Source organism: Pipistrellus hanaki, assembly GCF_964339955.1.
Source record: "Pipistrellus hanaki genome assembly, chromosome: 4".
Taxonomy (NCBI): domain Eukaryota; kingdom Metazoa; phylum Chordata; class Mammalia; order Chiroptera; family Vespertilionidae; genus Pipistrellus; species Pipistrellus hanaki.
The window spans coordinates 71,608,349-71,620,351 of NC_140506.1; the positions used below are offsets into that span (position 1 = coordinate 71,608,349).

Below are 12,003 nucleotides of genomic sequence, written 5' to 3' on the forward strand. Positions count from 1 at the left end.
GACTGGATCATCGCTGTGTCCCTGGGGCTGGCAGTGGGGCTGGCACGCACTAGATGCTCAATAAAAGCTTCATAAACGAAGGCAGTGTCCTGTGGCCCAGCTGGGGATCGTTAAAACTGTCAATTAGTTCTAAACACTAGCTCATCAGGAACATCTGAGCAAAGCCCGGGAAGTAAAAAGTTTTGGAAAAACCAACAGCATAGGAATGTTTAGCTTTCTCCCCAGCAGGAGCATTAATCACAAAAATGCAGACCTTGTTAGCATTATTTATTCTTGCCTTGCACCCCACCCACGGCAGGGAGAGCCTTTCCTCCCGCAGGCTGGGCACAGGAGCTCCCCACCGGCTGCCCGGAACCCGTGTTTGCTCCCTCTCCCTACTGCTGGGGGAGGCCCACGATCTCCTCCTAGTCTTTCTCTTCGCCATGCGTGATGACATAGCATAGGTTCCTGTAGTCCAGGTTGCCACACACATCTGGCGGGAAAGCTGCAAACATCTGCTTGACCTGGGGAAGGAGCAGGGAGTCAGCCTGGGCCCGGGGCCAACTAAGGGCCAGAGCAAGGGGTCCCCCAAGCGTGTCAGAGTGCAGATGAAAGCGTGGCAGGGGAGGGCGCGGACGGAGGCCAGGATCCCACAGCCGTCCCTCACCCCCATCCTTCTTGTTCTCGTCAAGGGAGTCAAGGGAGACATCTCTAAGAGGGATCTGAGTGGGGTGGGGTGGAGTGGGGGTGACTGCTGAGAAGGGCTGGGCTGTGCTTTCCAGGAAGACTCTTCGCAGGGCTCCACAGCACCCTTAAAAAAGCCAGAGCTCACCTCCTCCTCACTGAACCGGTCTGCCTGGGTCATGAGCTTCTCTTTGATGCTGCTCAAGGAAGAGAAAGGGTCATGTTCAGGGGAAGGGCCACCCTGTCAGTAGACATGCAGCTCGCAGGGTTGGTGAGGGCAGGTGGGCTTGGGGGAAGAGTCCTGGCCCGGGGGTACACCAATGAAGGCAGGGAAGGGGATAGGGCTGGTGCTACACCCCCCAGATAGCCACGAGGGCTCAGACGCCACTCCAGCTGAGCCTCATTTTCTTCCTTGGTAACGCGGACTCTCCTCCCAGCATCAAGTAGGAACCAAACGAAATGACCTTGGAACTCCGACATGACCTTGGGGGGCCACTCAGATGTTCCATCGAGTCATCAACCTCGAGGTTCCTGAGGGTGGCCTCTTTGCCTGGGTTCGGGGTGTCCTGCTTCCCCGGTGTGTGATGGTTGCTGCCGTGTGTGCAATGCTCTACCGGTACCAGGTGCTCACACTCAGCCCAGGACAGGGAGGCCTATCCAGGTGCATGCCCTCATGGGCCTGCCCGGGGTTCATCTGCTCCTCGTGGCCTTGGGAAGTGAGTGTCATTAACTCCGTTTACAGAGAGGGAAACTGAGGTTTGGAAAGTGTAGTGGCAGGGTGGGGCCTGTCCCCCTGGGTGGTCCAGAGCAGCTGCCCGCAGGAGCCAGAACTGCCTGGGCCAGAGGAGTAGCCGAGGATGAGACATAGAAGGTGTTTGAGGCTGCGCAGGAGGGACTGATGCCCTAGGAGCTGAGGGGAGGGCGCCAGAGGGCCCTCAGGGAGAGCAGGGAGCAGGGATGGCCCTGCAGAGCTGAGCTGGGCCCTGGGCACCAGTGGCCTGTGTCGCCAGCAATGGCAGGCCCCGCTGAGGACCACGCACATTTTCCGTTATTTGTGTTACTGCGGGACAGTCACAGTTTCCAGCTCTCCAGGCTGCGGACTGTTCACAGACTCTGTTTCAGCCAGAACCTCCTTGTGGCCTGGCTGGTGGGCAGCCTCATCTTCCAGGTCCCCTATCCCCGGGCGTTGCCTTTGGTTCCCAAATTGGGTGCCCAGAGGGTTCCTCCCAGCCCTGGCCTTGCCCTGGTGGAGACAAAGGTGAATGGCAGAAGTGCCCCAGAGACTCCCCCAGCTCCATGGACCCTCAGGGAGGGGTGAAGGAGAGGGCTGCAGCCTGGGGAGATCCTAATCACCCCTCCCCTCCCCCTGGGGAGTGAGTGACTCACAACGTTGGGAATGTGGGATGGTGAGAATGTGTGAGAGACAAATGAGACTGTCCCCACTTCCCCTCTGCCCCCTGCCCTCTCCCACCCCATCTCCATGAAGAGATGATTCTAACAGGCAGCAAAACTAGTCTCAAAGCCAGTGCCTGAAGCATCATAGGAATCGGTCAGAAAGCCTGTGCCTGGGGGAAAATCTTGCCTGTCCAGGATCACCCAGAGACCCAGCACGGCCTTGCAGGCTCAGAACGGATGGCCCAATTCAGTGTCCCAGTCCTTGGACAGGTGGCGACTGCCCCACCTGCCACTCTTGGCCCTCTGCCCTGACTTCCACTGGGCTGAGGCTCCCAGGCATAGCAGATGTCAGTGCCCACACCTCTGTGATGCCAGCCCAGAGGCCCCCTGGAGAGCTGCCCATAGCCACTGTTCTCTCTGTATGCCCAGCTGAGCTGGTCCCTTTCCATGGGCCACCTCCATCCTGACCCACTCAGGCCCTGGATCCCATTGGTTTGACCTCTGGTGTTTTACTTACCCATCCCCTCCTCCCTGTCTCAACGGCCAAGGCCTTCTCCTCTCCTCCTCCAGGCTGGCCTCCATGCTGCTCCTGCCTGACTCTTCCTCAAGCTCTCCTATGCTCCCGGGGCAGACCCAGGGTCCAGGGCCTGACGATGGAACTACCCCATACAGGCCCTGCCCCCACTCTGTGCTCAGCCTCCCCCACCCCACACCACTCACACATCTTCAGCCACACCCTCTCCTTCTCACTAACCTCGCACACACCAAGCCCCGGCACTGCCCTCCCTGTGTTCCTGCATCTAGAACACTCCCTGCCTCGGCTCAAGCACCATGAGTCATCCTTTGAGAACTGCCTCTCCCTCCACCTCGCCCTGCCACTGGGAAGCCCTCCCTGGTGACTGCAGACTCCCTGCACACTTCCACACAGAAATGGGGGCACTGCAGCCCAGAGGGGGGAGGGACATCCGTAGCTGAGCTGGGCTGCCACCCGCCCAGACGCCACACGGTTCCTTCATAGCTGAAGTGTCAGAGAGGGAAAGCCCCACGTGGAGGGCGGGAGGGACTTACAAATCCGCCTTGACGAAGCCTTTCCCCTCAGCGTCGAACACCTTGAAGGCGTGTAGAATGGTCTCCTCTGGGTCCGTGCCTAGAAGCAGCACACACAGGCAAGGAGAGTGCCACATGAATAAGGTGACCAGACGACCCGCTTTTGGTGGGACAGTCCCAATTTTTAACAATTTGCCCTGCGTCCTGCGGCGTTTTATAATACAAAAGTCCCGATTTGCCAAAATCGGTTTGGCTTGGTGGATAGAGCGTCGGCCTTCGGACTGAAAGGTCCCGGGTTCGATTCCGGTCAAAGGCATGTACCTTGGTTGCGGGCACATTCCCAGTAGTGGGTGTGCAAGAGGCAGCTGATCTATGATTCTCTCTCATCAATGTTTCTAACTCTCTATCACTCTCTCTTCCTCTCTGTAAAAAAATCAATAAAATATATTAAAAAAAAATTTTTTTTTTTAAAGTCCCAATTTTTAGAAAGAGTGCACGACAAGCTAGGAAACTGTTCCATATAGACCAAATTTTTAATCAAGAACCCCCCCCCCCCCCCTGTCAGTGGTGTCTCGCTTTACCAATGTTAAAATCTGGTCACCTTACACATGAAGAGGGCAGGCAGGGTTTGGATGGGGGCCGGGGGCGGGCAGACCCCCATGGCCCCTCCCGAGGGCAAGGGCCTGGGCGCTCCCTCTCCAGCTTCCACCCCACAGCGGGAGCAGGGAAAGGGAGATTCCGGGGAAACCAGGAAGAGTGGTGAGAGCCAAGGCCTCTGTGTGGAGCGATCACCACTGGCACAGCGGTGCGCGACCCTGACTGAGTCCTCACTCCGTGCGGAGCCTGCTGACGGGCTGAGGCTAACGGACTTGGCCAGGTCCTCACAGCTGATGCTGCCCTGTGACCAGTGAGTGGGGAGGGCAGTGCTGGCGCTTTCTCTTTATCCGGGAGGTGTGCATGACAGGCTGTGGCAGAGGAGAAAAAGCCTGCACTTGGGGGCCAGAGGCGGGACTCGGGCAGTGGTGTCCGAGGAGCCTGTGAGCTTGTCCCGGGCAGAGACCGGAAGCTGGGCCGGCAGGCTGTGGGGCGGGGCAGCAGGGATGCGCATTCCTGGTTTTATCACTTTCCTAGCTCGGGCTTTGGGAAAAGAGATCATTTGAAGAAGAATTAGCTCTGCTCCCACAACGGGATTGAATATATAGCCCCCTAGTCTACGGCCATACCACCCTGAACACGCCCAATCTCGTCTGAATATCTAGCCCCCTGGTTGTACAGATGGGGAAACTGAGGCCCAGGAAAGGAGAGTCTCACCCAAGGCCTCACAGGCTGTGTGACTGACAGCAGGTGACCTGGTAACCCATGTGTGGTGCTCCTTCTCCTCTGTCACCTGCCCTCCCCCTCACTGTGGCCGGGGGATGTCCCCTTCCTTCCCTAAGGCTTAGCTGTGTCGTTGGTGAAATGGAGAAAAAGGTGCTGCCTGGGTCAGTCATGATAACGTCAAGTAAAGATCTGGACCAGCATTACTCCTGTGTGTCCGCAAACACATCTGAGCACTCTGCGCTAGGCTCCACCTTGCAGCGCCACTGTTTGCTCCCATGGGACCCCGGAACGCCCCACAGGGTGGGTACTGACATCCTCAGTTTGTCAAAAAGGAAACTGAGGATCGCAGAGTCCCCGTTACTTTCCTGAGATCCCCACTAATAAGGGGAGGAAGGATTGGAAGCCAACTCTTTGGGCCCCCAGAGCCCCCTGCTCGTTCCATCCCTCTGTGCTCCTGCCCATCAGACGGGGTCAGGGTCAGCAGGGTCTCCCTCACCAGCCTGGGAGCTCAGGACGGGATGTGTCTGGGCCATTAGGCATCTCAGACTGGCCCAGAGTGACCAAGCCGGGCACAGTGCTGGCCACGCAGCCGCTCTGGTCTGCAGACTTTGAACCTCATCGAAAGGGTGCAGAGTGGCTACACCTTCCCCTCGCTGTTAGGAATCTCACGACAACGTGTCCTTGTCCTAATTAGAGGGACTGCCTTAGCCTGGCTCCTGTGTCCACTGCTGGCTGAGCATGCAGGCACAGCCAGTTTGCATGACATGGTCAGCTGAAGCCCAGTCCCGGCTCCCCGAGAAAATGAGAAAAAGCTGCGAGGCCGTGACCCTGCCTGGTCTGAGGCGGAGTCTCAGCTCAGTCATAGACCAGCACACCCCCCGGTTAAGTCACTGGCTGGAATCCCACATGCCTTTCTCTGGGCCCTGGGCTTCTGAGCTCTCCCAGAAGGTGGTCATGGTCCCAGAAATAACCCTCCTGGCTGCCTGGAGGTGGCCAGATGGCACTTTTGAGTGAGCTGGACAGCGCCAGGCCCACAGCCTCCTCTCTCCCACCTTTGGAGTCCTGTCTCTAACCCAGGAGGGCGAGGCTGTCAGGTCATAGCTGCCTCCTTCTAGTCCAGAATCAGCCAGGACATTGTGTGTGGGGCTATTGTACTTGCCAGCAGGTCAAAACCCATAACAGTATTATGATTTCTTTTTTCTTTACCAAATAAAAGCTGTTCGTTAGATAGGATCCTCTCTGTAGTGGGTTGAATCATGGCCCCCCAAGATATACCCATGTCCTTATCCCCAGGACTGGGAAGTGTCACCTCAGTTGGAAGAGGGGCTTTTGCAGATGTCAAGAAAGGATCTTGAGGTGGGAGATGATCCTGGATTACCCAGGTGGGCCCAAATCTTATGGCAAGTGTCCTCTTAAGAGTGAGGCCGGGGAGCCATACAGAAAAGGAGGCGGGGGACCATGGAGGTAGAGAGGGGAGCGATGCAGCCACAGAAACCGGGAAAGGCAGCTAACAAGTTACCCCCCCGGAGCCTCTGAGGGAGCAGAACCTGCAGATAGCATATCCCAGGCTTCAGAGCAGAGAGAATACATTGCCGTTTTTCAGCTGTCACATTTGTGGTCATTTGTTACAGCAGCCCCAGGAAATCACCACAGTGCTCATCTTACAGACAAAATCCTGAGGTGCAAGAGTAGACAAGCCTTGGTCATCCTGGGGGCTTGTGGGGGCTAGGCATTGAATCCAGATTTACCCGAGACAGGATGGGCATCAGGCAGGGGCACCCTCAGGGCTGGGTGGCTACAAGGCCCGCCTCCCAGGGCACGCAGCTCAGGCTGGTCCTTCCCTCTGACCGTGGACCCTCAAGCCCAGGGGTTGGCGCTAGGGGCAGGGGGCAGAGAGGCTGGGCTCCCACCCCGCCATGCACCCCGTGCCTGACGTTGCAATGGTTAGAGCCAGGAACGGGGTCAGGGTTCATCCCGACCACTTGGATGCTGGGACACCCGGGGCAGTTGTAATGACCTCTCTGAGCCCAAGTCTTCTCACTTATGAATGAGGCCCTCCACCCTTTCCCCGGGGAAGGAACTGTGGTCAGCTGCTAACACTTCCAGCCCCACCTCCACTGTCCAGCGGGCAGTGAGGCAGAGAGAGCAAGATGAGCCCAGGGGGAGGGAGGTGGCAGAGGCATCCTGACTGTGGGCAACGGGCTTTTACACAACTTGTCCCCCGGGCCCCTCGTGGCTCTGCAAGGAGGTGTTACCACAGTTACTACCGCTCGGTGGTGTCGAGGTGGAAACCGAGGCTGGGCAGGGAAGCTATGTGTTCCCGGGGGTGACACCATGCTCCCAGCTGCGGTGAGCATCAACAGGGTGCACATCTGTACACAGGGCCCAGCCTGCCCGCACCCCCTCACCCCTCCCTGCCCAGGGCCACCGGGGCCTCACTCACCCTTCAGCTTCTCCCCAAACATGGTCAGAAAGACAGTGAAGTTGATGGGTCCAGGGGCCTCCTTCACCATTGCGTCCAGCTCCTCATTCTTCACGTTGATGCGGCCTGGGGAGGAGGAGAGGGAGACGCCCAGGAACACAGTGAGGCTGGGGGCGGATCCTGCCTGCAGGTGGCCCAGGAGAACAGAGTCCTGCAGGCTCTCAGCTCTACTATCCACCCGCCCTGACTCCCTGAGGCCCCGCCCACCGGCTGGGAGGCTTGGGGGGCGGGGGGGGGGGGGGGGACCACACACACACACCACGTGCAGCCAGTCCGCACTGGTCAGCCCCCAGCCTCAATGCACTCAGCCACCACCGCTGCCTCCTTGGGAAGTGGAGCACTTGCCATTCCCATTTTACAGATGAGGAAACCGAGGCTCAAAGAATCTGAAGCTAAGTTGCATATGGGGCTGGAAGACCTGGGCCTCAGGCTCATTTGTCCCTGGAGCGGGCAACTGGTTGCTAGGAAGTTGGGATCCTGGGATTCCTCTTGGTTCCAGGAGACAACCAGATCTCCAGGAGCTCAAAGCTCAGTCCAGACCTGACTTGGTTCTGCCCCCTTCCCCAACCTCAGCCCGCACCCCACCAGTCGCTGAGGCCCTCTTCAGGTCCCTCCCTGGGCCTTGGAGGGGGCAAAAGCCTCCCTGGGAGCCAGAGCCAGTGATACCTGCACACACCTCCAGCCTCTCCCCCACCCAAGGCATCTCTTGACCCCTCACCTCACCCCAGCCTCCCACCCCCCTGACCTTTGCACCTGAAATGCCTCCCCCTTCTCTGGCAAGTCCTCCTCTAACAACCAGGAATCCTTCCTGACCTTCCCTGTACCCCCAGTGACACATGAGCCCCGCACACCCCCTGCCCCCGCCGCTCACTCTCTCCGGAAGGCCTGCTCTGCCCAGCCCCAGCCTCCACACTGCCGTCACCCACCCAGGGCAGCAAAGGTGTCCCTCAGGTCCTCCTTGTCAATGAAGCCATCGCGGTTCTGGTCCATGATGGTGAAGGCCTGGCAGAGACACGGGCACTGAAAAGTCCCCCTCCCTCTCCCCCAAGCCCAGCTTCCCTCCCCAGACAGAGAACACCTCCCCCAAGGGGCTGCCCCAGCAACCTCTGTGCAGGCCCCTCTGGCCACCCGGTTACCCAGCTCAGCATAGCACCAGAATGTCAGCAATGGCTAACCCACACGGAGCTCCTACTGTGTGCCAGCCTGCTGCTGGGGCTTCATGTCCATTCCTCAGTCCATGTTCACAGCAACCCCCTTTTACAGAGAGGCAAGCTGAGGCTCAGAGAGCGGAAGGACCTGCTGAGGTCATACAGCGAGCAAAGGCTCAGACAGAGAGGGTCATGGACCATGGACCGCGGTCACATCTGCGGGCTGTGAGGCACACCGTGGGGGACACGGAGAACAGGGACACCACCGCTCCACAGGGACGAGGGCCAAGCCCACACCTTCCTGGCTCCCCACGTGCTGTCTATGGATTACACTTGGTGCTTCCCATCCTCCCAATGGCCCCAGGGGACACCCACCAACCTCTTTAAACTCCTGGATCTGGGACTGGTCAAACATGGAGAAGACATTGGAGCTGGCTCCGCCTTCTGCTCTCTTCCGTGCTCTCCTCGGTGACTGCGAGGGGCGGCGAAGGCCTTGCAGGAGCCCCTTCCGTGGGAGGCCAGCCATTCCCCACCTCCCAACCCTCCTCATCTCCCACAGCCCCGCCCAAAGCAGGCAGGCAAAGCTCCTGACGAAGCCTTGCAGGTGAGCAGGGTGGCTTCCCAACCCACGGCCAGAAGCCCCCAGGAGTGCCCCCCCCCCCCACTCCCGGGCCAGACAGCTGCCTCCTGACCTGGGCCCCGGGGCTCCGGAAGGCGGGTGGTCTGCGCCCAGCCTGTGAAGCAGAGAAGGGCATCTTTTCTAGCACCAAACCCAGATCCTCTCCTGCCACCTCCCAGCCTTCTCAGGACAACACGTGGACTCCTCATCTGTCCTTTGTCCCTCTCCAAGAGCTCCCACCTCCACTCACCCAGGTCCCCAACTCTGTCCCAAACCCGCTCAGAGCTTTCTTGTCGCCCAGCATTTCCTCCTGCCATTCCCCCTGCCTGGAGTCCCTTCCCTGCCTTCCATCCGGCAGAATCCCCTTCCTCCAGACTCAACGCCTCTGCCGCCTCCTCGGAGAAGCCCTCCTGATTTTTAGGCCAATTTAGAGCTCCCCGATTCTTCCCTTCCTGCCAGCCTGGGGCAGCCACAGCCCATAGCACATACCACACTGTCCTGCCATGTCCCTGGGTCTGCTCATCTCTGAGGTCCCCTGTCCCACCCAGGCTCAGAGTGGGGATCAGTTTGGAAATAGCTCCCCGAAGCTCAGGGGTGAGCTCCCCAGCAGGCAGAGCAGGCAACCACCCACATGGAATAACGCCAGGGCTTCCTTCAGGATGCCACGGGGCCTGGAGTCCACTATTGAGCATGCCCTGAACGCTCTGAGTCCCCAAGAACCCCTGAGGAGGAGACCTTGCCCTCAGCAGCCATCACGGGGCCCCCGTGTTCAAGGAATCCCCGAACTGGCTCAGAGAGGTGGGACAGACACACGCTTCCTGCTCCCACCCCACCACCCCCACTCTCCTGCCGTCTCAGCCTGCACCACCCATCCCAGAGCATGGGCTTCCCGTCCCTCCACCCCCACCCCCATCCCCACCCCCAGTGCCTGTGTGGTCTCCCCTCCTCCAGCTCCCTCCTGTCCCACCACCCAGCTTCCCCACCCCTGCACTCGCCCCACTTCCCTCCGGCGCCTGGGCTCAATTCAGGAGCAGCGGCTCGGCTGACTTATAATTAGCTTTTACTGGGTGCTTTGTCTCCACTAATCCTTTGAAAGGGGGGCTGGCAGGGCAGCCAGGACGTTATGATGCCGTAAAACCTCTGTAATATTTATAAATCCCTTCAGACATCATAAAGAAAAGAACCTCCCTGCAGAGTTCATCTCACATAATTACATATGCATTTCCCTCTGATTAATAAAAAGGATCGCTTCCGTCTGTGGGATACTCTGCCCTTTCTCTCCTCAGACCTGCTCTTGGCCTGGGCGTCACCCATCCCTGCCTCACCCAGCCTTCCATGGCCATCCTGTGGAACATGGCTGGAGCCCCCGAAAGGAGGACTGCCTAGGGGGAATCGGAGTCTCAGGGCCTTCTGATTTCCCAGCCTGGACCTTTGCAACCTGCCTGACTTGGGAATTCCCTTTTATAACGTGCCCCTAAAAAATAAAAATCCCCTGAGAAGAACACCTCAGAGCAGAAGGGGGTAGCCCAGGTCTGAGTTCTAATCCTGCCTGTGGTATGCACAGCCTCTGTGGTGTTAAGAAAAGCGGTTAAAACTCTAAGCCTCAGTTTCCCCATATGTGCCCAGCTCCAGGCATCAGGGCATTTACTAGGTCCCTGCTGGTCTCCAGCCAGGCCCTGTGCCCTGACTCAGGGACCCAGAACTGAATCAGGCCCCATGCTTGTCCCCAAGGGGCCCAGAGACCAGGTACTGAGAACTCAGGGCCACCGGGGCCCTCGGGGCAAACCTCCCAGAGGAGGTGGCTTCTGAGCTGGAGCTTGAGAGCCGAGTCAGCGTTCTCAGGCCTAAAGGGACTGATGGGGTGGGTGAGACAAAAACAAGGGTTGAAAGCACAATGCCCTTGGGAGCCCCCAGGGAGGCCCAAGAGCTGGAGCACAGGGGCAGGAAGGACAGCGGGGCAGGCCCCACGTGGGCCGAACGACCAGCAGGCTCCAAGGACCCAGGCTGTCCTGCAATCCCCACCGACCCCCACAGCAGGAGCAGAGCTGTGAAAAGTCTTAGCCTGGCCCACCCTGTCTCATTCCACCTCCTCTTCCTCGTCCTCCTCTTCACCTCAGCAGCCCCTACCCAATCCAGGGAAGCACACCCACGTCAGGACCCTCATGGATGGACTGGCCACCCATAAAGGGCAGCCCAGGGTGGGCGAGACGCAGGCATGACATCCAGGGTGAAGGAAAGGTCAGGGCCGGGGACATCAGCTCCAGTGCAAGGGCATCCATGAGGGGAGTAAGGTCAGGGTCAGGGTGAGTTCAGGCAGTGAGATAAAGGTCAGAATCACAAATGAAGTCAAGGTCACAGGATGGGGCCAGGGTCAGGAAGCAGGGCAGCCCTAGCCTACCATGGTCTGGAGCTCTCCCTCGTGCCGCAGCAGTCCTGGGGCAGCTCGGGGAGGGCCCTTTAAATAGTGTCCCCGGTCCGGACAACAGTTTGGAAGGTGACAAAAGACAGGACGGAGGCCTCCCTGCCAGACACCTGTCTGGGACATTTAGAGTGGGTGGGACTGTGGGAGCCAGAGACCGTCCGAGCCTCCAAGCTCTCCACCCGCACTGGGCCAACAGGATCTCTGTAGCTAAGGGCCCAGGGCCCGGGAAGGGGCTCTGGGCTAAAGACACAGTACGTTGAGGCCTGGAACCAGCTGGGAAGGTGTGGCTTTGGGCCATGGACGGTCAGGAGAGCTCTCAAGGCCCGGCCGGCCGCACCAGCTGGGGACATTCCTAGCCGCGTGGCCCCACCGCTTCGGCTGTGCCCCTCTGGGCAGGACACCATCCTCCAGAAGGCTCAGGCACCGGGTCCGTTCTCAGAGAGGGTTTCTGCATCCGCCTGGCCCTGTGTTTAAGTGCCGCCACCCACCACCACAGAAAAGAGACAAAAGAAAGATGGAGGTGACTCTGACAAGGGAGCATTGGAAAATCAGATCTCCATCCCACTCTGGCCACGAACCCATATCCGGACATGGTCCCTCTCCCGAGGCTTGGCCCAGCCCGAGAGCTCTCGGGCACATGTGCCAAGCGGAGCCCGCACCTGCCTCTGGCAACACCCCCCCCCCCCCCCCGGTGTCCAGTGCAGCCCCATCTGTCCAGCCAAATTGGCCCCCGATCTGTCTGATCGGTTGCCAGGGCCGGCAGTGCTGGGCTCAGGCAGTGAGCCCACCCGTCCCCAGGCTCAGGACAGCTTAACTGTCCCCGGAGCTGGCCTCAGGCCCCCGCACCTGGCCAGGCTGATCTCCTTCGGGCAGGGAATGTGATGGCGATCAGAAGAGTAGCTAATGT

The 12,003-nt window shown here is 59.3% G+C and overlaps 1 protein-coding gene across 2 annotated transcripts; it reads right to left on the bottom strand.

The window, feature by feature from the left end:
* Nucleotides 1-251: 251 nt before the first annotated feature.
* Nucleotides 252-11,103, bottom strand: MYL10 (myosin light chain 10). 2 transcript variants are annotated; one of them, XM_084881592.1, is made up of 8 exons: nucleotides 11,073-11,103; nucleotides 8,748-8,789; nucleotides 8,435-8,527; nucleotides 7,834-7,909; nucleotides 6,869-6,973; nucleotides 3,127-3,205; nucleotides 812-860; nucleotides 252-503 (listed from the first exon to the last, which is right to left on the bottom strand). In XM_084881592.1, the coding sequence occupies exons 1-8, from the start codon at nucleotides 11,073-11,075 to the stop codon at nucleotides 405-407; spliced, it is 546 nt and encodes a 181-aa protein (XP_084737718.1). In that variant the 5' UTR covers nucleotides 11,076-11,103; the 3' UTR covers nucleotides 252-404. The 2 variants fall into 2 exon arrangements, with proteins under 2 accessions (XP_084737718.1, XP_084737717.1); XM_084881591.1 differs by lacking the exon at nucleotides 11,073-11,103 and adding an exon at nucleotides 9,410-9,489 and having other exon boundaries at nucleotides 310-503.
* Between the last annotated feature and the right edge of the window lie 900 nt (nucleotides 11,104-12,003).